The 27839-nt window shown below is 47.1% G+C and overlaps 1 protein-coding gene across 5 annotated transcripts in view; it reads right to left on the bottom strand.

Annotated features, from left to right (window-relative positions):
• The window catches only part of LOC129830087 (extracellular sulfatase Sulf-2-like), a 185617-nt gene that overhangs the window by 23430 nt on the left and 134348 nt on the right, over positions 1-27839 (bottom strand). For 4 of the 5 annotated variants that reach the window (XM_055892296.1, XM_055892299.1, XM_055892298.1 and 1 more), the window contains exons 1-5: positions 25277-25583; positions 18363-18604; positions 12589-12828; positions 9217-9368; positions 7814-7983 (exon numbers count right to left, since the gene is read on the bottom strand). In XM_055892296.1, the coding sequence (XP_055748271.1) occupies positions 7814-7983; positions 9217-9368; positions 12589-12828; positions 18363-18534 (734 nt within the window). In that variant the 5' untranslated portion in view covers positions 18535-18604; positions 25277-25583. Of the gene's footprint in view, positions 1-7813; positions 7984-9216; positions 9369-12588; positions 12829-18362; positions 18605-25276; positions 25584-27839 lie in introns of those variants that run through there. The other variant, XM_055892297.1, reaches the window with a different exon arrangement.

Below are 27839 nucleotides of genomic sequence, written 5' to 3'. Positions count from 1 at the left end.
AATACCCCATAATGACAAAGCAAAAACTGTTTTAGACATTTTTGCAAATGTAAATAAAAGAAAAACTTAAATAGTACATTTACACACACTATCAGTCAAAAGTTTTAGAATACCCCCTCATTCAACGTTTTTTCTTTATTTCTACTATTTTTTACATTGTAGAATAATAGTGAAGACATCAAAACTATGAAATAACACATATGGAATCATGTAGTAAGCAAAAAAGTGTTAAACAAATCAAAATATATTTTATATTTGAGATTCTTCAAATAGCCACCCTTTGCCTTGATGACAGTTTTGCACACTCTTGGCATTCTCTCAACCAGCTTCACCTGGAATGCTTTTCCAGCAGTCTTGAAAGAGTTCCCGCATATGCTGAGCACTTGTTGGCTGCTTTTCCTTCCCTTTGAGGTCTGACTCATCCCAAACCATCTCAATTTGGTTGCGGTTTGGGGGATTGTGGAGGCCAGGTCATCTGATGCAGCGCTCCATCACTCTCCTTCTTGGTAAAATAGTCCGTACACAGTCTGGTGTGTTGGGTGTGTTGACAACACAGGTGTGTTGGGTCACAGTCCTGCCACAGTCCAAGCCAGATGGGATGGCGTGTCGCTGCAGAATGTTGTGTAGCCATGCTGGTTAAGTGGGCCTTGAATTCTAAATAAATCACAGACAGTGTCAACAGCAAAGCACCCCCACACCATAACACCTCCTCCTCCATGCTTTACGGTGGGAAATACACATGCGGAGATCATCCGTTCATCCACAAAGCGTCTCACAAAGACACAGCGGTTGGAACCACATGTCTCCAATTTGGACTCCAGACCAAAGGACAAATTTACACCGGTCTAATGTCCATTGCTTGTGTTTCTTGGCCCAAGCAAGTCTCTTCTTCTTATTGGTGTCCTTTAGTAGTGGTTTCTTTTCAGCAATCCACCCTTCACACAGTCTCCTCTTAACAGTTGATGTTGAGATGTGTCTGTTACTTGAATTCTGTGAAGCATTTATTTGGGCTGCAATTTCAGAGGCTGGTTACTCTAATTATCTTATCCTCTGCAGCAGAGGTAACTCCGGTTCTTCATTTCCTGTGGCGGTTCTCATGAGAGCCAGTTTCATCATAGCGCTTGATGGTTTTTGCGACTGCACTTGAAGAAACTTTCAAAGTTCTTGACATGTTTTGTGTCTTAAAGTAATGACGTACTGTCATTTATCTTTGCTTATTTGAGCTGTTCTTGCCATAATATGGACTTAATAAAAAAATACTATGTTCCCATCTCAAGTGCCAAATAAAGTAACAAGGTTGACCGTGAGAGGGATTGAAGGGGTATTGAAGGAGAATTTAAGCTTTTTGTGTGCAACAGGGAGTGGCAATTAAATGCAAGCTTCACAAAAACAAATGAAATTGTTAAAACATGTCTAGCCTGTCTGTCTGTGGGTAACAGGGTAGACGTGTTATTCTAGCCTGTCTATCTGTGGGTAACAGGGTTGACATGTTATTCTAGCCGGTCTATCTGTGGGTAACAGGGTTGACATGTTATTCTAGCCGGTCTATCTGTGGGTAACAGGGTTGACATGTTATTCTAGCCGGTCTATCTGTGGGTAACAGGGTTGACATGTTATTCTAGCCGGTCTATCTGTGGGTAACAGGGTTGACGTGGTATGCTCGACCTGCTCAGTTTTCAGCACAAAACACCAGGAAATGGCCCAAATAAAATTTTGTAAATACTGTAATTAATTACTTTTAAAAACTTTTTTTGGCAAAAACTTCTAAAAAACGTTTTTCACTTTGTCATTATGGGGTATTGTGTGTATATTGATAAGTTAAAAAAAATTAATGTAATCCATTTTAGAATAAGGCTGTAACGTAACAAAATGTTGGCAAAATTAAATGAAGGAGTCTGAATACTTTCAGAATGCACTCTATATTGGACAGAAGACAAATGTCTACAGTGAAAAATATATATACATGCATGGCTGCTTTGGGGTAAAAATATGGTTAGCTGGGAATGTGTGTGTGTGTGCCTGTGTGAGCCAGGAGAGTAATTCTATAATATATCAGGACAGTGGGAGGGTGGGGATGTATTCTAAGACGGGACTGCTCTGTGTAATTGGGGCTGGTGGCTGGTCATTGGTTTAATTAAAAAAACTGGCTTGCCTTTTGGCACACAGAGAGATGAGGCTCCTGTGAGTTGTGCAGTGGGAGGATGTTGTGTGTGTGTGTGTGATTAATGACTAGGAGCAAAGACATTCATTACTTTGCCCTGCGCATTCACACGCACGCACAAACACACGCACGCACAAACACACGCACGCACGCACGCACGCACGCACTCACACACACACACACACACACACACACACACACACACACACACACACACACACACACACACACACACACACACACACACACACACACACACACACACACACACACACACACACACACACACACACACACACACACAGCAGAAAACGACAAGGCGAGGGACATCACCACCATCTGAATTATCTCTTGGAAACAAATGGCTCTTATCATGTGATTGAGTTACTCCCCTCCACTTTCAACGGTTCTCTCCATCTCACCCTCCCTCCGTAACTGCCTCCCTATCTCTCTTGCTTTCTCTCTCTTTTCTTTCTCCCCCTAGCTCTGTGCTGTGGCTTTGATAGCTGGCTCGATCCACTAATTTGCTACCCTTTGAGAAGTTTAACTTGCTCTAAAAGAAAACATTTGATTTCACCTAATTTTAACATTGTCATAAAGAGCAAATGTGCAACTTAATAAAAAAATCATATGTTCCCATCTCAAGTGCCAAATAAAGTAACAAGGTTGACCGTAAGAGGGATCCCCTTGTGACAGGGGGAATTGAAGCTTGTTGTGTGCAACAGGGAGTGGCAATTGAATGCAAGCTTCACAAAAACAAATGAAATTGTTCAAACATTTCTAGCCTGTCTATCTGTGGGTAACAGGGTAGACGTGTTATTCTAGCCTGTCTATCTGTGGGTAACAGGGTTGACATGTTATTCTAGCCTGTCTATCTGTGGGTAACAGGGTTGACATGTTATTCTAGCCGGTCTATCTGTGGGTAACATTGTTGACGTGTTATTCTAGCTGTCTATCTGTGGGTAACAGGGTTGACGTGTTATTCTAGCCTGTCTATCTGTGGGTAACAGGGTTGACATGTTATTCTAGCCTGTCTATCTGTGGGTAACAGGGTAGACATGTTATTCTAGCCTGTCTATCTGTGGGTAACAGGGTTGACATGTTATTCTAGCCTGTCTATCTGTGGGTAACAGGGTTGACGTGTTATTCTAGCTGTCTATCTGTGGGTAACAGGGTTGACATGTTATTCTAGCTGTCTATCTGTGGGTAACAGGGTTGACGTGTTATTCTAGCCTGTCTATCTGTGGGTAACAGGGTTGACGTGTTATTCTAGCCTGTCTATCTGTGGGTAACAGGGTTGACGTGTTATTCTAGCCTGTCTATCTGTGGGTAACAGGGTTGACGTGTTATTCTAGCCTGTCTATCTGTGGGTAACAGGGTTGACGTGTTATTCTAGCCTGTCTATCTGTGGGTAACAGGGTTGACGTGTTATTCTAGCCTGTCTATCTGTGGGTAACAGGGTAGCCGTGTTATTCTAGCCAGTCCATCTGTGGGTAACAGGGTAGACATGTTATTCTAGCCTGTCTATCTGTGGGTAACAGGGTTGACGTGGTATTCTAGCCTGTCTATCTGTGGGTAACAGGGTTGACGTGGTATTCTAGCCTGTCTATCTGTGGGTAACAGGGTTGACGTGGTATTCTAGCCTGTCTATCTGTGGGTAACAGGGTTGACGTGGTATTCTAGCCTGTCTATCTGTGGGTAACAGGGTTGACGTGTTATTCTAGCCTGTCTATCTGTGGGTAACAGGGTTGTCACCACAAAACACCAGGAAATGGCCCAAAAGTATAGAACCAACTCACCTGTTTTTACACTATGATTTGACTATGAGATGTTCAACGTTTCCTTTGAAAGAAAATATTTTTCAAATAAATATTTTTACTATGTTAAAACGAGAGTGTAGTTCACGTAACAGGGTTGACCTTAAAATGAGGGACAGACTTAAATGAAACACTAATCACATTAAATAAATCATCTTCAGAAATGACTTTGTCAAAGCAACAAAATAACTAGGGCTTTACAATGATGGTGAAGCTTGGAGAAAGTGGGTTAAAATCTTCCTAGAAGTGACACAGGGTGGATGGAGGGACAGTCAAAATGCTGAACTTTAGCACTTTAGCAAGGCTTTTCAATATTCAAAATCAAATGTTTTGAATTCTCCATGTGTTCTAAATTAATTAAAGGGCACTTCATTTAATATAAGCTTTTAAAATCCAATATTGGTGCTCAATTACTACTTAAAATATAAAAGGGACACAAAAGGCATTTATTTTGTGGAAAAACCCAGCTGTGAGTGTGGGCAAGCTGTGCAACACAGTTATAATGGATCAGCTGCATTTGTTTATCTCTGGTTTAGAGTAAAATGTCCTCTCTAAACTCTAAATTTCCCTCCCTTCCACTCTCTCCTTTTCTCTCTCTCCTTCACCATGCAGGGTCTCCACTTTATTGGACAATGTGTAATCCGTTCAATTCTCACAAGTCTCTCTCACGTCTAAGACTCCCAGCTGCTTCTGAACCACTAAGCTATCTCCACTTTAAAGGGGAGAAAAAAATCTGATTGTTGGGGTCAGGGACAATCACCACTGGGTCTCAAAGGCAATCAACCGTTTTCCTCTCTCCCACACAGAACAACTTCCAATAACTGAGTGGAAGTCGGAATTGCACAGAAGATGGAAAAGTGAGGAATTTCATGGTTGGAGATTGGAGGCGATAGGGGGCATAGAGGGCTTGTGACGCCATGGCTTGATGAAAGCAGGGGTGAAGCTACAGGGGAAGGTGAGTGGAGGGGGTGCAAATAAAAGGGGGATTTGATTTGACTACTTAGGGGGCAAAAAGGTCTTTGATGGGGGGAGGAAGTGAGGGGGAGTGGTTAAGAGGAGGTTTCCATGGTGCAGGGAGGTAATTACTTGGAGGAAAATGATGCTAGCTTTGTAGCTAAGCAGGGTAAACTGAACAGGGGCACAGAGGAATTTGACATGGTGGATTATTGGGGTAACTATAGAGAGGCCAAGGGTGTTCTGATGAATTCATGAAAGACAAGGAGGGGTTCTTTGGAGGGGTTCTTAGGGTTGAGAAAACAGTCTGGACCACAGGGACAGAACACATGGAGCTACAGGAGAGAGCAGAGTTGGTGTGAAAAATCCCTGTGAGTTAGAGAGAGACCAAACTCAAAACATAGTCACTGTAAAAAGTGAAAAGTTCCTCAGAGAGCGGTAAAGGGGAGGACAGGCCGTCAGCGTGATTGAAACAGAGAAAATAAAAGCCCTCTCCAGAGGAGACAGCGAGAGTACTGAGGCAATTAAAAAATAAACACCACCACATAAAATAACACACCACTAAGCAAGCAAGAGTGGCATTAGAGCGCGCTCAGCTGACACTCCAACTAATGGGTTTGCACTGTTAGAGGGGACAGATGAGAGGAACACCAGGCTCTGGAGTGAGAGGTTCTATCAGGACTATATCAGGACTATAAAGACCATCAGAGGGAGAGAGAGAGAGAGAGGGGTACTTGTTATGAATCTGTGATTAATAGAACGTCAGGACATTTAAAAGCCATTAGGACAAGAATAATCCATTCTTGGATCTGTACAGGCTACATGGACCGCTGCTTGCTTTTTGTTCCCTGCTCATCACGACCACGGACTAACAACAACCTGCCAAACACGCATTGATCTTTCTCTTTACTTTCTCTCTTTATCACCATTTATCTTATATCCCTATTGTTCTCCTCATTCCCTTCGCTCACCTTCTCTCTCCCCCCGTTTCTTTCTTTCTATCCATCACCTCACTCTGTTTCCCCCTTCCTTTTTTCCAGTCTCTTCTCCACCCTCCCATCATTCCTCTCTCTCTCCCTTACATTAGTCTGACGAAGCCCCGGACTGTTTATCCGTTACGTATCGGAGGGCATGCCTGTTTGTTTTGTCCTACATGCAGTGTGGACGTGACTTTCTACAGGAAGCAGGAATCAGCCATCACCTCCCCCCTTCTCCCCCTCCTCTCCCAGCCCGTTCCACCCTCCACCCATCCCAGTGTAATCTCCCAGCAGGCCCAGTCAGGGACCGACAGGCAGTGAAATCAGCCAGTGCCATCTCTGACAGTGTACATGATATGTGCATCACTGCCTTCATTTACCATCAGCCCAGAGCTACAGAGGGAAGGCCACAGAGGGTGAGAGGAGGAGATGAGGGGAAAGAGTTTGGCATTATCAGAGAGAGAGCGAGAGAGAGAGATAGCAGGGACAGGGTGCACCTGAGGGGTGAGGGAGAAGGTGAGTAGGGGCGAGAGAGCAGCCTCCCATCCCAGCTACAGGCTTTCAGGGGTCAAATTACAACAGCAACACATGCCAACAGGCTGTTGTAGTGTAGTGTTGTGTCCAGGCAGGGCTGTGGGATACAGTTCTCTACAGTGTGCCCAGTTCAGATGCAGCACTGCTGGGTGCCTTAGACACGATACAGCGATCACAGCCACTACAAGCTGATTGTGCCTCATGGGATGCCTCTGCATCTAAAGCACAGAGCAGTGATACAATGTGTGTTGATGTGTGCATTCGTGTGTGTTTGTTTGTATGCCTGTGTTTCAGTGTTAAAGAAAGTGAACAAGTGTTTGTTCAGAGGCAGGAGAGAGAGCCCACCGAGCGAGCGCGCACACACACAACCCAGCAAGGCTGGGAATGGCACCGACAAGCCCTGATGGATATGATTGCAATGAGAGTACTGGTGTGTGCAAAGATGGAGGGAGGGTGTAGAAAACCCTTACAGTTGCCCATGAGTACTTCTCAGGGTCCTCTCTTACCCTCTCTCAGAGACACAACTTTAAGAAACGTTATTACCCCGAAGAGAGTAGAGGTACTGGGGGGATGGGCTTTCTATTGTTCACAGACACTCTGCCCCCCAACGTTCACAGCCCTGCTCCTGAAACACTTGGTTGCTAGGTCCAACCAGAATCACATGACCTAGTCAGCCAATCAGAGGCTTTACCTGGGAGCAGCAAAAAGCCCTCTGCCTCTCAGCTCTTTAGTGGTTCCAGGAGGGCAGGTTGAGACGACCTCTATAAACTCCTGTCCTCCACCTCAACTCACATCTTGACCCCAACCGTGTGTTAGTGCGTCACTGACCATAAAACCACTTCCACAGCTACTCGTCTCCTCTTCCTGTTTGCCGTGTGTGGTAATAAAATGTGGATTGTATCCCTGTCTCCTGCTGGCCATTCTAAACTGCGACGCCGGGACATTTGAACCTATATCTAAACTGGCATCTCTATCGGAGTCCTCTCTTTTTCAGAGGGAAAGAGGGAAGGGGAGAGGGAAAGAGAGAGAGGGAGAGCGAGTGAGTGAGAGAATGAGAGAGAATACAGGGGGAAAGTGACACATTGTTCACTGGAGCCGATAACTGCTTTCCCTTGAAGATTCGGAGAAAAGGAGAGAACTGAAAATACTGCTTTATCTTGGAATCATATATAGTTCTCGACATTACTTATTGGCGCAAGATACCTTGTTTAATACCCGATAGCCTCACATTTAAGCCGCCATTCCATGAAAACATCACAGCATAAAAGGTTCATGTTATTGAGTCAGAATGATGTTGTTTCCTTACACAGTAAAGCCACTTCATTGTTCGTGCATCAGTGCATGCTTGCACGTGCGTTCCAGACACTCACATGTGCTGGGAAGCGTTGGGGAAGGCAGTGCTGTATTGCGGTGCGGAGTCTTCCGGCCCGTGTGGGGCAGCGTGGCTCATCACCATCATCACTGGCCGGTGTGGGTATATCCTCTTAGAGGAACGGAAGTAGTTGATGCTGTCCTCTGTGATGAGATCCGTAAAGTAGTCCTGCAAGAAGATGAAATATTGATTTAACATCCTCACAATGAAAGGGGACATCAGTAAATACACTTTCCACAAATGTCTGTTTATCAGCTGGACTCTCTCAAAAATATTCTTGCAAGTCACCACATGCTAGCTCTCTCAGTAACCGAAAGATTGCTGGATCAATTCCCCGAGCTGACAAGGTAAAAATCTGTCGTTCTGCTTCGTTAACCCACTGTTCCCCGGGGCACCGAAGACGTGGATGTCAATTAAGGCAGCCCTCGGCACCTCTGATTCAGAGGGGTTGGGTTAAATGCGGAAGACACATTTCAGTTGAACGCATTCAGTTGTACAACTGACTAGGTATCCCCCTTTCCCTTTTCCTTTCCAGGACAATGTTTCATCAAACACTTCAGATGTGTAACTAATATACTATTGCCGTAAACAGCCTCTTCAGAGAGGTCTCTTCCTCTATTAATACCTGACAACGGAATGTCAAGGAGAAGGTTCCATATGGTGCTCTGAGAACAAGCCAAGGGGAATATGCAGTCAGTGTTCCTCACTCCTCTTTTCCTCTCCTCCTCCTGCCCCTACTCTCTTACCCCCTCTCTGAGAACAAGCCAAGGGGAATATGCAGTCAGTGTTCCTCACTCCTCTTTTCCTCTACTACTCCTGCCCCTACTCTCTCACCCCCTCTCTGAGACAGTGGCCGTGAGGGATGGAGATAGAGCCTTTAGTGGACAGGTTGTGTACATCTGCAGGGCAGTGTTCCTGCTCCTCCCCTCCCTCTCTACTGTGGGAGGAACCCATTCCTGGAAAGAGTTGGCAGGCACCACTAGAACTAAACTGGGGCCAGGTGTTGTGCTGGACAGGCTATGGGGTGGTGCTGGGAAACAGGAGAGTTAAGTAAGTTCTATGCCGTTGGGAAACATGTTGAGAGAAGATACAGTGGGTAAATGTAGGGAAATGAAGAGTGGGTCATAGTTGATGGCTGATGTAAGATCTGAACCCTAGACTATATCGTGCACACAGCCATAGGCAGAGCACAGCACCAGAGAAGTAACACACACACACACACACACACACACACACACACACACACACACACACACACACACACACACACACACACACACACACACACACACACACACACACACACACACACACACACACACACACACACACACACACACACACACACACACACACACACACACACACACACACACACACACACACAGATATTATACAGACCTTAGGATACTCGCAGCCGTGTTTCTCTCTAACTCCGTTCCTGCACAGGGTGTAGTTGTAGAAGCGGGAGTTCTTGACCAGCCCCACCCACTCCCTCCATCCAGGAGGAATATAGGAACCGTTGTACTCATTCAGGTACTTCCCAAAGAAGCCTGCATGGTGGGCCACAGGACAAAGGCAGAAAAGCCAATTCAATTCACTTAGTTACATCCAATCTAATTGGTTTCATCTGCACACTTCATCATTTGCTTTTCTTGTGAAAGGATGGATGGAGGAAGGAGGGATTGGGCGGTGGAGGCTGAAATGTCACTGACACGTACGTCAATACTCATGATTCAGCTGTTGGGGGTGCACTAACAAACCAACAGACGGATCGATGAAAGCATAAGCATGGGAAGTAAAAAGCTCTGGCTGTCCAAGTGCTGCTACTGCGGAATTTGGAATGGATAAATGTCAGAGACAAGACTGATCTGCTCCCCTCCAGGTGGATTACCAGGAAGTAGCTGAGGGAGAATACTACATTATTTATTTGACATTTTGCAGGATGAAATCTCTTGAGATGCACCATCTTGTTTTCAAGAAACAAACAATACTCAGTAACAACAATTGTGACTCGTTTCAGGAAACTAGGTGTATGTCATGCATCACTACTTCACAGGAGAACTTTAAAAAAAATCAAAATTCATTTTTGGGCAGAAATCCCTTCTGGAACATGTGAACCTTCATGTGTCTTAATAACAAACTTGTATGTCACCTGTAAATATGAACACAATTGTTAAATGACGAGCATAGTTGGTTTAGTCACAGAAAAAGCCAGCAACCTTCCCGCTAGCCATGATTGGATGAGATAATGAGTGGGCTGGACATCAGATTGGTCTGCCCTGTTCTGTAGCACTCTTCTGTCTATAACATGCTGGTCAGTATGTGTAGGTAATCCTTTCTAACGGGGCTTTTATGAAAGATATCACATAGTACAACTGCATAAGTGTTGCTCTCCACTATGTAAGTAACCATTTCAATAGAATGTTCATGATGTCACTGCGACAACTGTCGATAGACGTAGCTGGTAAATTCTCCCTGGTTACCTGCTCCGATTCCAGAGCACTCTCATCTGAGTGTGCCAGAGAGCAGAATAACAGACGAACTTACAAACGCTCAACACCCGTTGAATATGGCCGGTGTCAGTAAAGATTGGCAAAAAAGCTTCATTAATTAAATTCTTGCCAGCAGCACAGTTGTAGTCACCAACGCTCTTGATAACATAAAAACAGCCTAACCAGCTCTGTTAGGGCCAGTAAAATGGTCAGAGTGAGCTGTTCTCTCATTTGTGTCTGGAAGTAGCTAGCAAGCTAGCCAACGTTAGCCTGTTAGCTTGGGTGCTTGACTGCTGTTCGGTCAGATCAACGCTCAGATTAAACCTACTGTGCGCTCTGAACGCTCTGAGAGTGTGAAAGTTAGACGTACAAATATCATACCCCCCCCAAAAATGCTAACCTCCCCTGTTATTGTAATGGTGAGAGGTTAGCATGTCTCGGGGGTATATTTGTGAGTCTAACTTTCTCACTCCTCATTAATCACGATTCAGTCAGGATGATCCATAATCATGGTAGCATCCACATGAATGTAGAAGTGTGGGGACTACGAACGAAAAGTGCTGTAATTTCGAAACGGTTCACTTGATATGGATGAAAATACCTCAAATGAAAGCTGTCAGTCTGCACTTTAACCTCACAATCATTGTATCATTTCAAATCCAAGGTGCTGAAGTACAAAACTACTGTTCCAATATTTTTGGAGCTCACTGTATATACATACATGGAGTTTCTCCACATGGGGATGTTTCTAATAGTTCAAAACACAAACAGTTTGTTCTTAACAGGCCTGTTTTTGCAAAGAGTCTAGGATTGCTGATATAGGATCAGTTTAGTCTTTTAGATCATAATAGGATTATATGGACAGCACAGCGGGGGACCTGATTCTAAATCAGCAGTCAGCCAATTCTAAATGATCAGAGTTACAGTGTAAGCAGCACCACCAACCACACACTACTGGCCCAGCCACAGTGCATCCCTCTGGGGGAAGGGACAGTTCTTCAGTGGCTCAACGTGAACACAGAACTGATGGGCTGCCACAAGGCAGGAGGCCTGTGACAAAGCTCATGTTGGGGAGAGGCAGGGTGCTGTTTGACAGATAAACGGTGTAGATAGACGTGGGTTGCTGTTTCCGTCCGTGGGAACATAGAGGACTTTCTAGGGAGTCTACTAGGAACAGACGCTACAGCATGTCTAGTTGTCACCGAGTGCCATTTTCTTGACTGATTGTAACTCTGTTGAGTTTCTACATTCCTTATTAGGATTTCAAAGCATGCGGGTGGTAATACGACATTGCTACAGTAGTGCAGAGCTTCTCCATTCATTTTGGAATGAGTCACAAAGATTTAACTTCAAATGTTTGTGGAAGGAGCACATAACCACAACATCAAACAACATCAACAACAACAAATGCGGGTTTTGAAATTGAGTGCACGTGTGCGCATTAAAACAATAACGGATCAAATCAAATCAAATTGTATTGGTCACATGCACATGGTTAGCAGATGTTATTGTGAATGTAGCGAAATGCTTGTGATACATAAAAAAAACTAAACACTGCAAAGTCTCCTAAGGACTAAAAGCGAGGCGACCCTCTCTGTCGGCGCCATCTTGATCATGTGTGTGTGTGTATGCATGCTTGTGTTCTTTTCCCATAATTCCAGTGATTTCTGGAGAACAGGAAAAAGAGCATGACAGAGCTGGCTACAGACATGTATTTTCCTCTGTTATGACTGTGGGCCATGTAGGTCTACCTGATGCAATAGGAACAGAGACACAGAATGTCAGCGTCTGTGTGGGTGAAACAGTGGAGCCCATCACAGATAATGGCCATCCACTCAGAGAGGCCCGGGGTGCATCCCAAATGGCACCCTATTCCTTTTATAGTGCACTACTGTTGACCCGGGCCCATAGGGTAGTAGTGCACTTTATAGGTAATAGGGTGCCATTTGGCACAGCCCCAGTGTTCTCAGCCCCACTCAGGCTACTGCCTAGCTAGCACACTCAACATCAGCAGAGAACAGAACACCAGACAGTGGAAAACCAATCTAATGACTTTCACAAGCCCTGACTGAGGGTGTGCAACGTGTAACCTAATTATGACAAATATTTGAGTTCTCAATTAAATGAGTGTTTGGCTTAATTGAATAGGAGATACATGCCTTCAGAGAGTTGGGTAGCTTCAGGTGTGTGTGTGTGTGTGTGTGTGTGTGTGTGTGTGTGTGTGTGTGCGTGCCTGTCAGTACGTCTGTGTGTGTGTCGCTCTGTACGGACCACTGACCTGTCCTGTAGCCGGTGTTGTTGAGGTACACTCCGAAGGTCCTAGTCTCGTGCTGGGCCTGCCAGGAGGGGGAGGAGCAGTTTTCGTTGTTGGTGTAGGTGTTGTGATTGTGAACGTACTTCCCCGTCAGCATGGAGGAGCGCGAAGGACAGCACATGGGCGTGGTCACAAAGGCGTTGGAGAAGTGAGTCCCGCCCTGCTCCATGATACGTCGGGTCTTATTCATAGCCTGCATGGAGCCTGAGGAGGTACAGAGAGGGAACGAGAGAAACACACACACGGGTCAGATCCACTCTGTTCCAGGCAGACATGTAACTAGCAGGAGGTAGCCCACACGCACCACTAAACAATATCATGTCAATAGAGGGAGAATGTCATCTGTTCTGCTAATTATGCGTGTGTGAGAAGGAAGGAGCGAGGAGGGTATATGGGGAGAAGGGCCTCGATGTCTGTCCCTCTCCTGGGAGGATAAAGAGGATTAAACAGACAACACAAAGGAGAGCAGAGGAGAGGCAGGAGAGGAGAGGCAGGAGAAGCAGGAGAGGAGAAGCAGGAGAGGAGAGGAGAGGCAGGAGAGGAGAGGCAGGAGAAGCAGGAGAGGAGAAACAGGAGAGAAGAAGAGAGGCAGGAGAGGAGAGGAGAGGCAGGAGAGGAGAGGCAGGAGAAGCAGGAGAGGAGAGACAGGAGAGAAGAGGAGAGGCAGGAGAGGAGAGGCAGGAGAGGAGAAGCAGGAGAGGAGAGACAGGAGAGAAGAGGAGAGGCAGGAGAGGAGAGGAGAGGCAGGAGAGGAGAAGCAGGAGAAGCAGGAGAGGAGAGACAGGAGAGAAGAGGAGAGGCAGGAGAGGAGAGGCAGGAGAGGAGAGGAGAGGCAGGAGAGAAGAGGCGAGGCAGTAGAGGAGAGGCAGGAGAGAAGAGGAGAGGCAGGAGAGGAGAGGCAGTAGAGGAGAGGAGGGGCAGGAGAGAAGAGGAGAGGCAGGAGTGAAGAGGAGAGGCAGGAGAGAAGAGGAGCGGCAGAAGAGGAGAGGAGAGGCAGGAGAGAAGAGGAGAGGCAGGAGAGAAGAGGAGAGGCAGGAGAGAAGAGGAGAGGCAGTAGAGGAGAGGAGAGAAGAGAAGAGGAGAGGCAGGAGAGGCTTCACTAACAGGGGATGGATGGGGTCTGGCTGGCTTCACTAACAGGGGATGGATGGGGTCTGGCTGGCTTCACTAACATGGGATGAATGGGGGGCTGTCTGGCTGTCAGAGAGGAGTTGCTGAGAGCAATAGGATCCCAGTAAGGGTTGACCTGTGAGTTTGGCAGGGAGTCAGCTGACCTCTTTTGAAAATTCATCCTGGCTTTTCTGAATGAACAGTAATGAAATGATTATCTTCCTATTTAGACCTATTGCATGAATGAGTCCTCCATATGTGGTTGAGTTTTATGGGTTCTGTAGGTAATGTGTACAGCCAATCCAGTCAAAGGTTCAGGAACAGACAGACACACACACACACACACAACCCCTCACATATAGAGAGAGGAGGGGCCAGGAAGGGCAGGGTGAAGTGTACAGACAGCGGAAGTCCTGAGCTACTTGACCTTTTCACAGACAATCACCAGGCCTTTAACAACCAGACAAAGGTTAAAACACAGGGCTGGCCATTCAGAGAAATGTCAACATGGTGTCCTACAGAAGTTCAGACAGGGAGGGGAAAGTTCTCTTTAACATGGGAGATTTTTCACAGATAACAGTGCTGTGGGAGTTTCATTCCAAACAGTATTTTGTGAAACGCTACATAAGCTTGTACATTTGAAAAAAGCAATATATTGATCGACCATTGGACCCATTGGAGAGCCGCATAAATGAGGCAGTACAATAGTTAATTATCCCAAAAATCTGGAGTTTTCAGGGGCCATTTTCTTTCAGGAAGATCCTCTCTTTTTCCACAGGCTTAATGTAATTGTAAATTGATTTGAAAATGACTTTGACAAGGTGTTCTTCAATCTGCTTTCATCTCTGCCTCTCCATGGCTATTGAGCTGCGTCAGTCATATCTCTGTGCCAAATGAATGGGAGCCACAATGAGAAGATGGATACAGCTGATTGAACTGCATTCATGTGAGATAGGCTGCCTTTCACACTGCAACAACGTGAAAGGAAAAGGGAGGGGAGACTGAACGAAACAGAGGAGGGAGAGCGGTAACTACTATAACTAAAGCTTTTTCCTCAATCTGGGTGGAACGGGACGTGTCCATTTTCAGGCACTCGAGGGAACTATGATGCAGTGTGGAGAGAGCTGGAGAGTGGAGAGTAGTTAGTGTTTAGGGAACAGCTGCCTCATAAATGGAGTGCTCTGAAGAGGGACCCGTTGTCGGACAAGTATCCACCTGCGAGTCATTACATCACAGTAGAGCCACATGCTCTCCAAGTCCAGGACTCTGATGCAGTTAGCTGCCCAGTAGAAAGCCTGCATATTCAACCATTTAGCGCCGCGTAGCCTAGAGCAGAGAGGGTCATTGGCAGAGAGCAGTAGTGGTATCTCCATGGTCTGGCAGTCATTTCAGGTGATGACATAACGGGATATACAGTGCATTCGGAAAGTATTCAGAACCCTTGACTTTTTCCACATATTGTTACGTTACTTCCTTATAATAAAATGTATTAAATAATATTTTTTCCTCATCAATCTACACACAATACCCGATAATGACAAAGCAAAAACAGGTTTTTAGAAATGTTTGCAAATTTGTAAAAAATACAAAACAGAAATACCTTATTTACATAAGTATTCAGACCCTTTGCTATGAGACTTGAAATTGAGCTCAGGTGCATCCTGTTTCCATTGATCATCCTTGAGATGTTTCTACAACTTGATTGGAGTCCACCTGTGGTAAATTCAATTGATTGAACATGATTTGGAAAGGCACACACCTGTCTATAAGGTACCACAGTTGACAGTGCAGGTCAGAGCAAAAACTAAGGCACGAGGTTGAAGGAATTGTCCGTAGAGCTCCAAGAGAGGATTGTGTCGAAGCACAGATCTGGGGAAGGGTACCAAAATATTTCTGCATTGAAGGTCCCCAAGAACACAGTGGCCTCCATCATTCTTAAATGGAACATGTTTGGAACCACCAAGAATATTCCTAGAGCTGGCCGCCCGGCCAAACTGAGCAATCGGGGGAGAAGGGCCTTGGTCAGGGAGGTGACCAAGAACCTGATGGTCACTCTGACAGAGTTCCAGAGGTCCTCTGTGGAGATGGGAGAACCTTCCAGAATGACAACCAACTCAGCAGCACTCCACCAATCAGGTATTCATGGTAGAGTGGCCAGACGGAAGCCACTCCTCAGTAAAAGGCACATGACAGCCCACTTTGTAGTTTGCCAAAAAGCACCGAAAGACTCTCATACCATGAGAAACAAGATGCAATGGTTTGATGAAACCAAGATTGAACTCTTTGGCCTGAATGCCAAGCGTCACGTCTGGAGGAAACCTGGCGCCATCCCTACGTTGAAGGCTGGTGGTGGCAGCATCATGCTGTGGGGATGTTTTCAGCCGCAGGGACTGGGAGACTAGTCAGAATCGAGGGAAAGATGAATGGAGGAAAGTATAGTGAGATCCTTGATGAAAACTTGCTCCCAACCGCTTAGACTGTGGCGAAGGTTCACCTTCCAACAGGACAACGACCCTTAGCACACAGCCAAGACAGCGCAGGAGTGGCTTCGTGACAAGTCTCTGAATGTCCTTGAGTGACCCAGCCAGATCCCAGACTTGAACCCGATCGAACATCTCTGGAGAGACCTGAAAATAGCTGTGCAGCGACGCTCCCCATCCAACCTGACAGAGCTTGAGAGAAACAGAGAAGAATGGGAGAAACTCCGCAAATACAGGTGTGCCAAGCTTGTAGCGTCATACCCAAGAAGACTCGAGGCTGTAATCACTGCCCAAGGTGCTTAAACAATGTACTGAATAAAGGGTCTGAATACTTATGTAGATGTGATATTTCAGTTATTATTATTTTTATAGATTTGCAAACATTTATAAAAAACTGTTTTTGCTTTGTCATTATGGGGTATTGTGTGTAGATTGATGAGGAAAACGTGTTTTTAACACATTTTAGGAAAAGGCTGTAACATAACAAAATGTGGAAAAAGTCAAGGGGTTTGAATAATTTCCGAATGCCCTGTAAGTGCCTGCCCTGTATGGAGCAGAGTTTTTTTCTAATTTAAAAAAAAAAATATTACCAAGGATTTGAGCTATAAACCCACTGGTTTCCATTTGGAATTAGTCTCTTTTTCATTCCGTAACAATGAAATTCCTTTAATTTTTCTGGTTGCGGTCAGTTAATCTAGTGAGGCTCAGGGGATGAAATCCTCTATGTTATGAAGTGAGCTGGTGTGAAGCTTTGTCGTTGTAACTCCGTCTCTCCCAGCGCAGTGAAAATGACTGTGGCGGAAAAGTGTTTTATACCCCTCTCTCTCCTACCACCATCTTCCTGTCCAGATGCCAGCCCACCACTGAACACAGCAGACATAGAGACAGAGAGAGGAGTGTTGGGTGTGCGTGCCGAGCCCTCGGCGTACGGGAAGTGATGCATTGTGGGTATAATGGTTGCTGACGTGCCAAAGGGTTCCTTCTCAATGAGAGGTCGTCACACGGTGTCTGGATTTCCTTTGATAATAACAGCTGCGTAAGGGACTGACAATTTCTCTGTCTGTCTGAAAGAATCTAGAAAGATGAGCGTGACAGAGAAAGAAAGAGACAGAGCTGGAGTCAAGCTCAGCAGCACTCTCTTTCCCCTTTCATTGAGATCTGTGTGTCTGACTATGTCTTACTATATCCCAGTAACACAAAGACTTGTGTGTCTGACATGGGTTAGGATGGGCAAGGAGGTTCTGTCTCACAGACGGTCTGCTAATCGTTTGATTTTGTTTATTACTCACAACCGTCCAGCAGTGTGGCCTCTCTTCCTGTGGTCAATTAAAATGGGTAGCTATAAACAACAGTCATTACAATGAGACAGCCATTACAACGAGACAGCCATTACAACGAGACAGCCATTACAACGAGACAGCCATTACAATGAGACAGCCATTACAACGAGACAGCCATTACAACGAGACAGCCATTACAACGAGACAGCCATTACAACGAGACAGCCATTACAACGAGACAGCCATTACAACGAGACAGCCATTACAACGAGACAGCCATTACAACGAGACAGCCATTACATCGGGACAGCCATTACAACGAGACAGCCATTACAACGAGACAACCATTACAACGAGACAGCCATTACAACGAGACAGTCATTACAACGAGACAGCCATTACAACGAGACAACCATTACAACGAGACAGCCATTACAACGAGACAACCATTACAACGAGACAGCCATTACAACGAGACAACCATTACAACGAGACAGCCTTTACAATGAGCGGAGTAGGCCTGGAGGAAGGTTGGATTTGTTTATGATGTATTTTAGTCTCCATGGTTGATTGGTGTCCATGTGGTCAGATAGTAGATACCTTATGATCACAATGTTGAAATACCAGACGACCTCTATTGTATAGAGAGAGGAGGATAGGATGGATGTAAAGCAGGCCTCTCCTGTTTCTGGAGAGCTACTCTCATGTAGGTTTTCGCTCTGACTACCGTTGTAACTAACCTGATTCATCTTATCAACCAGCTAATTATTAGAATCAGGTGTGCTAGATTAGTGTTGGAGCGAAAACCTACAGGATGATAGCCCCCCCGGGAACAGGGTTGGAGAGCCGTATGTGACGCCAGACTCACCGAGCTCCATGTCCTGGTCGTCAGTGAGAATGAGGATGATGTTGGGCCTGATGTTGCGGCGGTCCCTCTGGAAGCGGGCCTTGAGGCGCTGGCTGGACAGAAAGATGGAGGCCTGGGCCAGAGACACGACCCCCAGAAGCAGGAGGAGGTAACGGGTCCCCCGCCCCGCCATGGTGACCTCTGACCTCTAACCCTGCTACTGCTACTGGATCACTCTGCTCCAGCCGCTGCTAGGACAGCTCCTGGAGAAACAACAGGAGGACATAGGTTAGACTACAGGAACACAGGTACAGTTCACTAGAGATGCAGGTGATCACACCTAAAGGCAAATTACGCTAGTTCAATGGAAGACCCATTAGGAGTGAAAACACTGCTGGAGACACAAGAGCAAAGGTCAGACTAATGGAACACAGGAAACATTTTCTACAGATAGAGGATCACATGAAAACCCAAAGAACACTAGTCCATTGGATAACACATTGAAAGAGAGAACCTTTTTGCTTCAGTTTCTGAGTCGCACTTGAGACTGTTTATGTTCATCAGACAGTAGAGAGGAAGCTGTAAGCTCTCGACAACCGCAAAGGACCACAGCCCTAAAGGAGCATCGCTGCACCAATGGGAGCCGGGCTGGTGTACTAGTTCAGTGTAAAGTATTGAAGGGCCGCTAGGGAGACCTGCCTGGAGACTGCCGCCATCTGCCCCTCAGCGTGTCACCACGGCAACCCTGGTTTCCACCGTAGCAGTAATGAGTGCCCTCTGGGGGCGTGGTCCCTGGGTTCTGTGTGTGTGTGTCTCCATGTGTGTCTTTGTGTGTGTGTGTGTGTGTGTGTGTGTGTGTGTGTGTGTCTCTGTGTGTGTGAATGTTGGATCCATTAGATTGATCCCAGAACACACCCCCGCATGCGGAAGGAGGCGCTACACCAGCAGCAGCAGTGTCCACTCACACCTCACATGGAGAACAGAACAGGCTACAGAATCATAATGAAATGCAGAGACATCTTTTTCTCTCTCTACTCCTCATTCTCCCACAGCATCCGTCTCAATACTGAACAGACAAGGCTCTCAATACGAGCTCTTCTATGATGAGAGTTATACTCCAAACAGCTACCATACATTTTGACATTTGACATCCAAATAAACAAACATTTGCCTCCTACCTAATTGAGATCATGAATTTAAAGCATACAGTGCCAAACCATTTAAACTTAGCTATTGGTAATCTGTACAGTATTCTAATCAGGTCGTAACTCGGAACCATTCTGCCTCACAGAAGTGACTGGAGAGGGAACAGATTAGTCACACTGTTACAGTGTTTTAATTACCAGACTTCTCATGGAAATATCCTAGTAGAGCAGGCTCTCACACACACACATCTCTACCTCCACATCAACAGTCACATTCACAGCTGAACATTACTTTTCCAAATGTATTTTCATGAGGATTCAAATCAGAGAAATACCTCCACATTAAAACAGATGATAACAAGATGTAAGAATTATGAAGCAGTAACTTTGAGCAATTAAATGGAATATATCAAAAATAAATTGGATTTAATCTAGGATGTATTGCCCAAATGATTTAATGAATTCACAATATGAGGGTGCAAGCCTCAAAATAATCTGATTATTTGGATAATTGGTCTGGTTTTAAAGGATAATTCGGTTTTGAGTGTTTTTAATTATTTTGAACACCACAATGGACTATAGCTGTTCTCTCACTTCTGTCAATTCATTTAAATCCCTACTTTCAATTACAAAGGATGTCATTTACTTAACTCTTGTTTTTGTACAACAGTCTTAAGTAGCGAAGCCCCCTTCCTGCTCTTTGATATCTGGGTAATCTGCATAGAGCGCTGGGCGCTCCCTGTAGAGAACCATTACAAAAGACACAGTGAGGAATAAAGGACAAAAACAGCAGCCAGATATGGCACTCACACAAGCACGCACGCACGCACGCACGCACGCACGCACACACACACACACATACACACACACACACACACACACACACACACACACACACACACACACACTTTCACAAAAGACACACAGCTTGCGGCGGTGGAAAAACCCTCACAACCACACTATTCACACAGAGTATACTGAGATTACACGCACCCCCCGCCTTGTGTCTCACACACACACACACACACACACACACACACACACACACACACACACACACACACACACACACACACACACACAAAACATGCACACACACACACACCCCATGTATGAGATTTTCCATTTGTATTCTTGCCATGTCATATTGTATGTGTACGGGACAAATAGAAATCCGGCTGCACTAATCCTGTCTGCTGTTATATCACCAGACATATGTCATGTTATTCTGAGATAATATCAACATTTCTAATAGCTATTATTTATTCTCTGATACTGACACAATGAAGAGCTCTTTTTTTTGCCTTTATCTGTGTAAAATCATCAGTTTTCATGAGTAATTTGTTGAACATGGTGAGCAAGTCTCCCAGACCATGGTGTGAATGAGCGGGCTACATATGAATGGACAGAAAACAAAAATCACGTAGAAAGTGGAGAATAAATGTATTCACTGAGCACACGATGTCAGGAGACAAAATCATCTCCAGTAGATTACCCTCAGTGCCCAAACATCCAGAGTAGATTTGAAACTGAAAAGGGGCTCTCGGACATTTTATCACTATCACAAAGATCTGGTATCTACTATGACACCTGTGCTTCCGTTCCGATCTCCGACTTTCAATATACTGCATACTGTACCTGTAAAGGCTGTCAATGTTGTTCTCCCCCTTTAACGAGGAGGAGCATGGATAGGACCAAGATGCGGATTGAGGGAAATAAGCCATCTTTTAATGAACACACAGCAAACAAGACACTACAAACTACAAAACAACAAACGTGACTAACCTTCAACTGTCCTGTGAGGACACAGGAACAAACACCCACAAAACACCAGTGAAACCCTGGCTGCCTTTGTATGACTCTCAATTAGAGACAAACAATACACACCTGTCTCTAATTGAGAATCATACCAGGCCGAACACAAAACCCCACATAGAAATACAAAACATAGACAAACCCACCCAACTCACGCCCTGACCAACTAAAATGAATACAAAACAAAGGAAAACAGGTCAGGAACGTGACAGAACCCCCCCCTTAAGGTGCGAACTCCGGGCGCACCAGCACAAAGTCTAGGGGAGGGTCTGGGTGGGCGTCTGTCCACGGTGGCGGCTCTGGCGGTGGACGAGGTCCCCACCCCACCATAATCAATCCCCGCTTCTTTATCCCCCTCCCAATGACCACCCTCCCACTAACCCCACCTAAATGAAGGGGCAGCACCGGGATAAGGGGCAGCACCGGGATAAGGGGCAGCACCGGGACAAGGGGCAGCACCGGGACAAGGGGCAGCACCGGGACAAGGGGCAGCACCGGGACAAGGGGCAGCACCGGGACAAGGGGCAGCACCGGGACAAGGGGCAGCACCGGGACAAGGGGCAGCACCGGGACAAGGGGCAGCACCGGGACAAGGGGCAACACCGGGATAAGGGGCAACACCGGGATAAGGGGCAGCAGGTCCTGGCTGAGGGACTCCAGCAGGTCCTGGCTGAGGGACTCCGGCAGGTCCGGGCTGAGTGGCAGCTCCGGACTGTAGGGCAGCTCCGGACTGTAGGGCAGCTCCGGACTGTACGGCAGCTCCGGACTGTAGGGCAGCTCCGGACTGTACGGCAGCTCCGGACTGTACGGCAGCTCCGGACTGTCGGGCAGCTCCTGACTGGCGGGCGTCTCTGGCAGCTCCTGACTGGCGGGCGTCTCTGGCAGCTCCTGACTGGCGGGCGTCTCTGGCAGCTCCTGACTGGCGGGCGTCTCTGGCAGCTCCTGACTGGCGGGCGTCTCTGGCAGCTCCTGACTGGCGGGCGTCTCTGGCAGCTCCTGACTGGCGGGCGTCTCTGGCAGCTCCTGACTGGCGGGCGTCTCTGGCAGCTCCTGACTGACGGACGGCTCTAGCGGCTCCTGACTGACGGACGGCTCTACTGGCTCGGGACAGACGGGCGGCTCTAATGGCTCGTGGCAGACGGCTGACTCAGATGGCGCTGGGCAGACAGATGGCTCAGACGGCGCTGGGCAGACAGATGGCTCAGACGGCGCTGGGCAGACAGATGGCTCAGACGGCGCTGGGCAGACAGATGGCTCAGACGGCGCTGGGCAGACAGATGGCTCAGACGGCGCTGGGCAGACAGATGGCTCAGACGGCGCTGGGCAGACAGATGGCTCAGACGGCGCTGGGCAGACAGATGGCTCAGACGGAGCTGGGCAGACGGGCCGTTCAGGCACCGCTGGGCAGACGGCAGACTCTGGCCGGCTGAGACGCACTATAGGCCTGGTGCGTGGTACCGGAACTGGAGGTACCGGGCTGAGGGCACGCACCTCAGGGCGAGTGCGGGGAACAGGAACAGGGCACACTGGACTCTCGTGGCGCACTCTAGGCCTGGTGCGTGGTACCGGAACTGGAGGTACCGGGCTGAGGGCACGCACCTCAGGGCGAGTGCGGGGAGAAGGAACAGTGCGTCCAGGGCTCTGGAGATGCACAGGAGGCTTGGTGCGTGGTGCCGGAACTGGAGGCACCGGGCTGGAGACACGCACCATAGGGAGAGTACGTGGAAGAGGAACAGGGCTCTGGAGATGCACTGGAAGCCTGGTGCGTGGTGTAGGCACTGGTGGTACTGAGCTGGGGTGGGAAGGTGGCGCCGGATATACCGGACCGTGAAGGAGGACACGTGCTCTTGAGCACCGAGCCTCCCCAACCTTACCAGGTTGAATGGACCCCGTAGCCCTGCCAGTGCGGCGAGGTGGAATAGCCCGCACTGAGCTATGCAGGCGAACCGGGGACACCACCTGTAAGGCTGGTGCCATGTACGCCGGCCCGAGGAGACGTACTGGAGGCCAGATACGTTGGGCCGGCTTCATGGCATCCGGCTCGATGCCCAACCTAGCCCTCCCAGTGCGGCAAGGTGGAATAGCCCGCACTGGGCTAAGCACGCGTACTGGGGACACCGTGCGCTTCACCGCATAACACGGTGTCTGACCAGTACGACGCCCTCTTACTCCACGGCAAGCCCGGGGAGTTGGCTCAGGTATCCAACCCGGCTTCGCCACACTCCCCTTTAGCCCCCCCCCAAGAAATTTTTGGGTGAGCCTCTCGGGCTTCCGTGCTAGCCGCGTACCCTCATACCTGCGCTCCTGGGCTGTGGCTGCCTTCCTCTCCTCCCGAGAGCGGCGATTCACACCAACCTTAGCCCAGGGTCCTTCTCCATTGAAAATTTGCTCCCAACTCCATTCCTCTTCTCTCCATTGCTTTAGTTCTTGTTCTCTCTCTCCTCAATCCGCTTGGTCCTGTTGTGGTGGGTGTTTCTGTAAAGGCTGTCAATGTTGTTCTCCCCCTTTAACGAGGAGGAGCATGGATAGGACCAAGATGCGGATTGAGGGAAATAAGCCATCTTTTAATGAACACACAGCAAACAAGACACTACAAACTACAAAACAACAAACGTGACTAACCTTCAACTGTCCTGTGAGGACACAGGAACAAACACCCACAAAACACCAGTGAAACCCTGGCTGCCTTTGTATGACTCTCAATTAGAGACAAACAATACACACCTGTCTCTAATTGAGAATCATACCAGGCCGAACACAAAACCCCACATAGAAATACAAAACATAGACAAACCCACCCAACTCACGCCCTGACCAACTAAAATGAATACAAAACAAAGGAAAACAGGTCAGGAACGTGACAGTACCTATTAACACATATTTCACTATGAAACACTGCATGCTAAGCAACATAATAACATTCCCCAAAATGATTGTGTGTAAGTTCAGTATTGAGTAACAGAGTAACATCAGACAAAGGGACCACCAGAGACAAACGAGAGATTTGAGTGCTTCGCATTGTATTTGTGATGCACACGGCATCACACAGGTCTCTGAGATAGAGTCATGATGTTGGCGGATCCAGAGACAGAGACAGACAGACAGACAGGGACAGAGACAGAGACAGAGACAGAGACAGAGACAGAGACAGAGACAGAGGGGTAAGGGGAGTCAGGCATCCTCTCCCAGTAGCACATCTCTTCGCTGGGGCAGAAAGGACGGACTGACTGCTACAATGTTCTTCACCACTGGAGGGGTTTCGGCCTCTTCCCTCACCCCAAACCACCCCCCCCCCCAAACACAGCCTCACTCTCTCCCCCTCAGCCAGCTACACTGTGGGCTCCAACAGTCCTCCTGCAGATTTCTCTCTGGGGTACAGAGAGCCTGTACAGCCCACTCCATGACACAGAACCACAGAATTACATCTTACAGTGTATACCAGAAACTACACAACCTCTGAGGAGAGTCTGACAACTTGAGACAGTGTACTTCTATTACAAGCCTTCAATTCATGGCTCTAGATTTATACTCCACATATATAGACCACCACAAGTCTCATGGGAGACCCAACTCCCTACAGACAGTCACAACCACACAGCACTGTATATCTCAACGGCACTATTCTCCGCCGAGAATCACAGTGGCCAGACATGCTTTATACCCACCCAACTTCAGATGGAGCAAGACTGGGAGCCGGAACTACAAACAGAGATGCGACAGGGAGCCTTTACTTCAATCCAATTCAATCCTTAAAACAGATCCTAGAGCCAAGTTCCTCTGACTACACAGAACAGTGAGTAGAAGCTACAAAGCGGGCAAAAGCAGATTAAAACTTTAATCTCTGATGGAAACCTATAAATAGCCTGAATGTACGGTAGACTACAGAGGATCATCACTCCATCCTTACAGACAGTGCTCTCACTACCACGAACCCAGCCAGTCCCACTCCAGCTCCCTCTCCCATCGCAGCCCTACCTCATTGCAGTGATGCCCAGGGCTCGGACTGCACAGCACCGCCTGGGATCCGACGACAAACAAAAATCCTCCACTCACAACTGAGGTTGCATGGCAGTGTAATCCCTGATGGCAGCGCTACTGAACCTTGTCTCTCTCTCTCTCCGTGACCCTGGCTTTATTTCTCTCCCCCTCTCTCTCTCTCCTGGCACGTCTCACTATCGGCGCTCCTTTCTGCTCTTGCGTTCTCTCTCTTGCTCTGCTGAGCTCTCGCTCTCTCGCTGCACTCGCTTTCCCCCCACTCTCTCCCTGTGCATACTCTCCCTGTGCACTCTCGCTCTCACTCTCTCTGCGCTGCCTCCCCTCTTCCCCCTCCCTCTCCTGCACAGCTGCACTCTCTCCCCTTTAATTCCTCCTCCAGTCTTCCCAGGCATCCCATATCGCAGGATTGATGTGCTCTAACCTCGGGGTCTACTGTTTTCAATTTAGCGCCCACGTCTCTCCCTGTGCTGTCCTCTCTCCAGGGGGCTCTGGGCTGGGGATACGGCTAGGGATACTGTTTCCACAAAGGGTTAACAGCTACAGAGAGAGAGAGAGAGAGAGCCTCACAGCACCAACACACCAGAGACACAGAGCGCCGACCCCATCTGGGCACTACAGAGACGACGGGCTACAGCATGAATTCAGAACCATGGACTCATACAAGGATCGCTTCGTTTATATTTTACCCTCTCTCTCTCTCCATCTTTTCTCTCCCTCTCATTCTTTCTAAGAAGCCACGTTCTCTCCTGTATTGTGTGTTATTACTGAGCACACAGGGCATGTACGATGTATGGGTTTGAGATCAAATCAAACATTTGTTTAATTCTCCAATGGGATCAAACACCACTACAACTTTTTTAGCCATCATTCTTTGTGCTTTTGTGTTGCGGCTGACATGAAAGGATTCCGTTAGATAGGTCATAATTCATTTTGGGACCACTTTGATAGATTCACTGACATTACAGGGATGAACAGGATATCTAGAGTAATAAAACATAAGTATTCACCATTTAAAGAAAGTATTTAATATTGGGGCTACTTTTCTTGTCTATCTCTCTTCATTCTCATTGTAAAAGTTTCAGCCCCATAATAATAATAATAATACATTTTAGATATATATATATATATACATATATATATATAATATAGATGGGAATACTATGATGCACTGTATAAGAAGGGGCAGTTTGGTAGATTGAGAAGGAGAGGACAGTGTCTACTGTAACTAAATGAACAGTGAAAATGAGTTCCTCCGGTACAGGTAGTGACAGAGCGATCCAATAACAAGTAATTTAACACCAATCACCCGTATAGATAAAGACAAAGCAGGCAATTAACAAGCCCAGTGAAAAGGCATCCAATACAAAAACAGGAGGCGAAGAAGCAAACTTCTACAAACAACAGTACAATCTACCACAACATGAGGGATGGAATCACTGAGCTGGCAAATTCCCATCTGAGAGTTTAAAAAAGAGCCTGTCCTTGTTTTTGTCACAACGATCCAAAGGGAGAGAAAACAAAAGGAAATGTGTCAAATTGACTGCCCAATCTTTTTAATTAACTTTGTCCATTTGCTCTCCTTATCGCAGTACATTAACAACTGCCACCCAGAAAGTGTAGCAGTAAATAAAGTGAGTGTGTGTGCGCGTTTATGAGTGTGTGAGAGAGAGAGAGAGATGGCGAGAGAGAGAGGTCCCCTTCGAGTACTCAGAAAACCCACACAATGATAAGGGGAGTGGTGAGAGAGAGAGTTGGCGAGAAGGAGAGAGAGAGAGAGAGACAGAGAGAGAGAACGAGAGAGGGAGGGAGAACAAGAGAGAGGGCGATGGGGTTAGTCTGCAGATTCCAGGAGTCCTGGCTGGTCCAGTCAATAGGAAGACAATGGGTCTGGACGTCCATGCCAACAGATTAACATGTAAATTACAAATGATTGTGATTGTGTAGCTGAGGCTGGGCTGTGGCTGTGATTAATGCAGGGGTAATTGAGTGTTTAAATGATGGATGGGGGCTCCGGTGTGACTCAGGCTCTGGGGCCCCTCGCTGTCGAGTGGGGGTTTAATGAACCCATGGTGGGCCAATGGGCGGCCCGAGCTCTGGAGCCCATTTGTTTGATTGATAAAGTGGCATTTTTTCTTTCCAAAAATAATCTTCCCTGGAATGGCACAAGTCATTTCCCAGGCATGGAGTTTCTCTCCCCCCTGAGGTGGTTATGTGTTACTGCTACCGATGGGACAGAGACACCAGTCCTGCGGCCATGTCTCACTCCTGTGTATTTCAACATGCTAGAGATGACTACTAACATACGCATGTCAGAGACGTGCGGATAAAGACATAGGAGAGCCCTACTCTTGAACAGGATATTGATGCTTTATCACACTAGTCTAATGGTCCTCACCACGGTGTGTATTAAATCCCATGACAGAGGACATAGATAGGACTACCTAGTCATTCAGTGTGTATTTCTGACCCTATATCACCAGGATTTTCTATTATTCCCTCTCTCTGCCCCTCACCCATCCTCTTACCACACTGCTTACGCAGT

The sequence above is a fragment of the Salvelinus fontinalis genome, chromosome 31 (assembly GCF_029448725.1).
Source record: "Salvelinus fontinalis isolate EN_2023a chromosome 31, ASM2944872v1, whole genome shotgun sequence".
Classification (NCBI taxonomy): domain Eukaryota; kingdom Metazoa; phylum Chordata; class Actinopteri; order Salmoniformes; family Salmonidae; genus Salvelinus; species Salvelinus fontinalis.
This window is presented reverse-complemented; position numbering and strand designations above follow the sequence as displayed.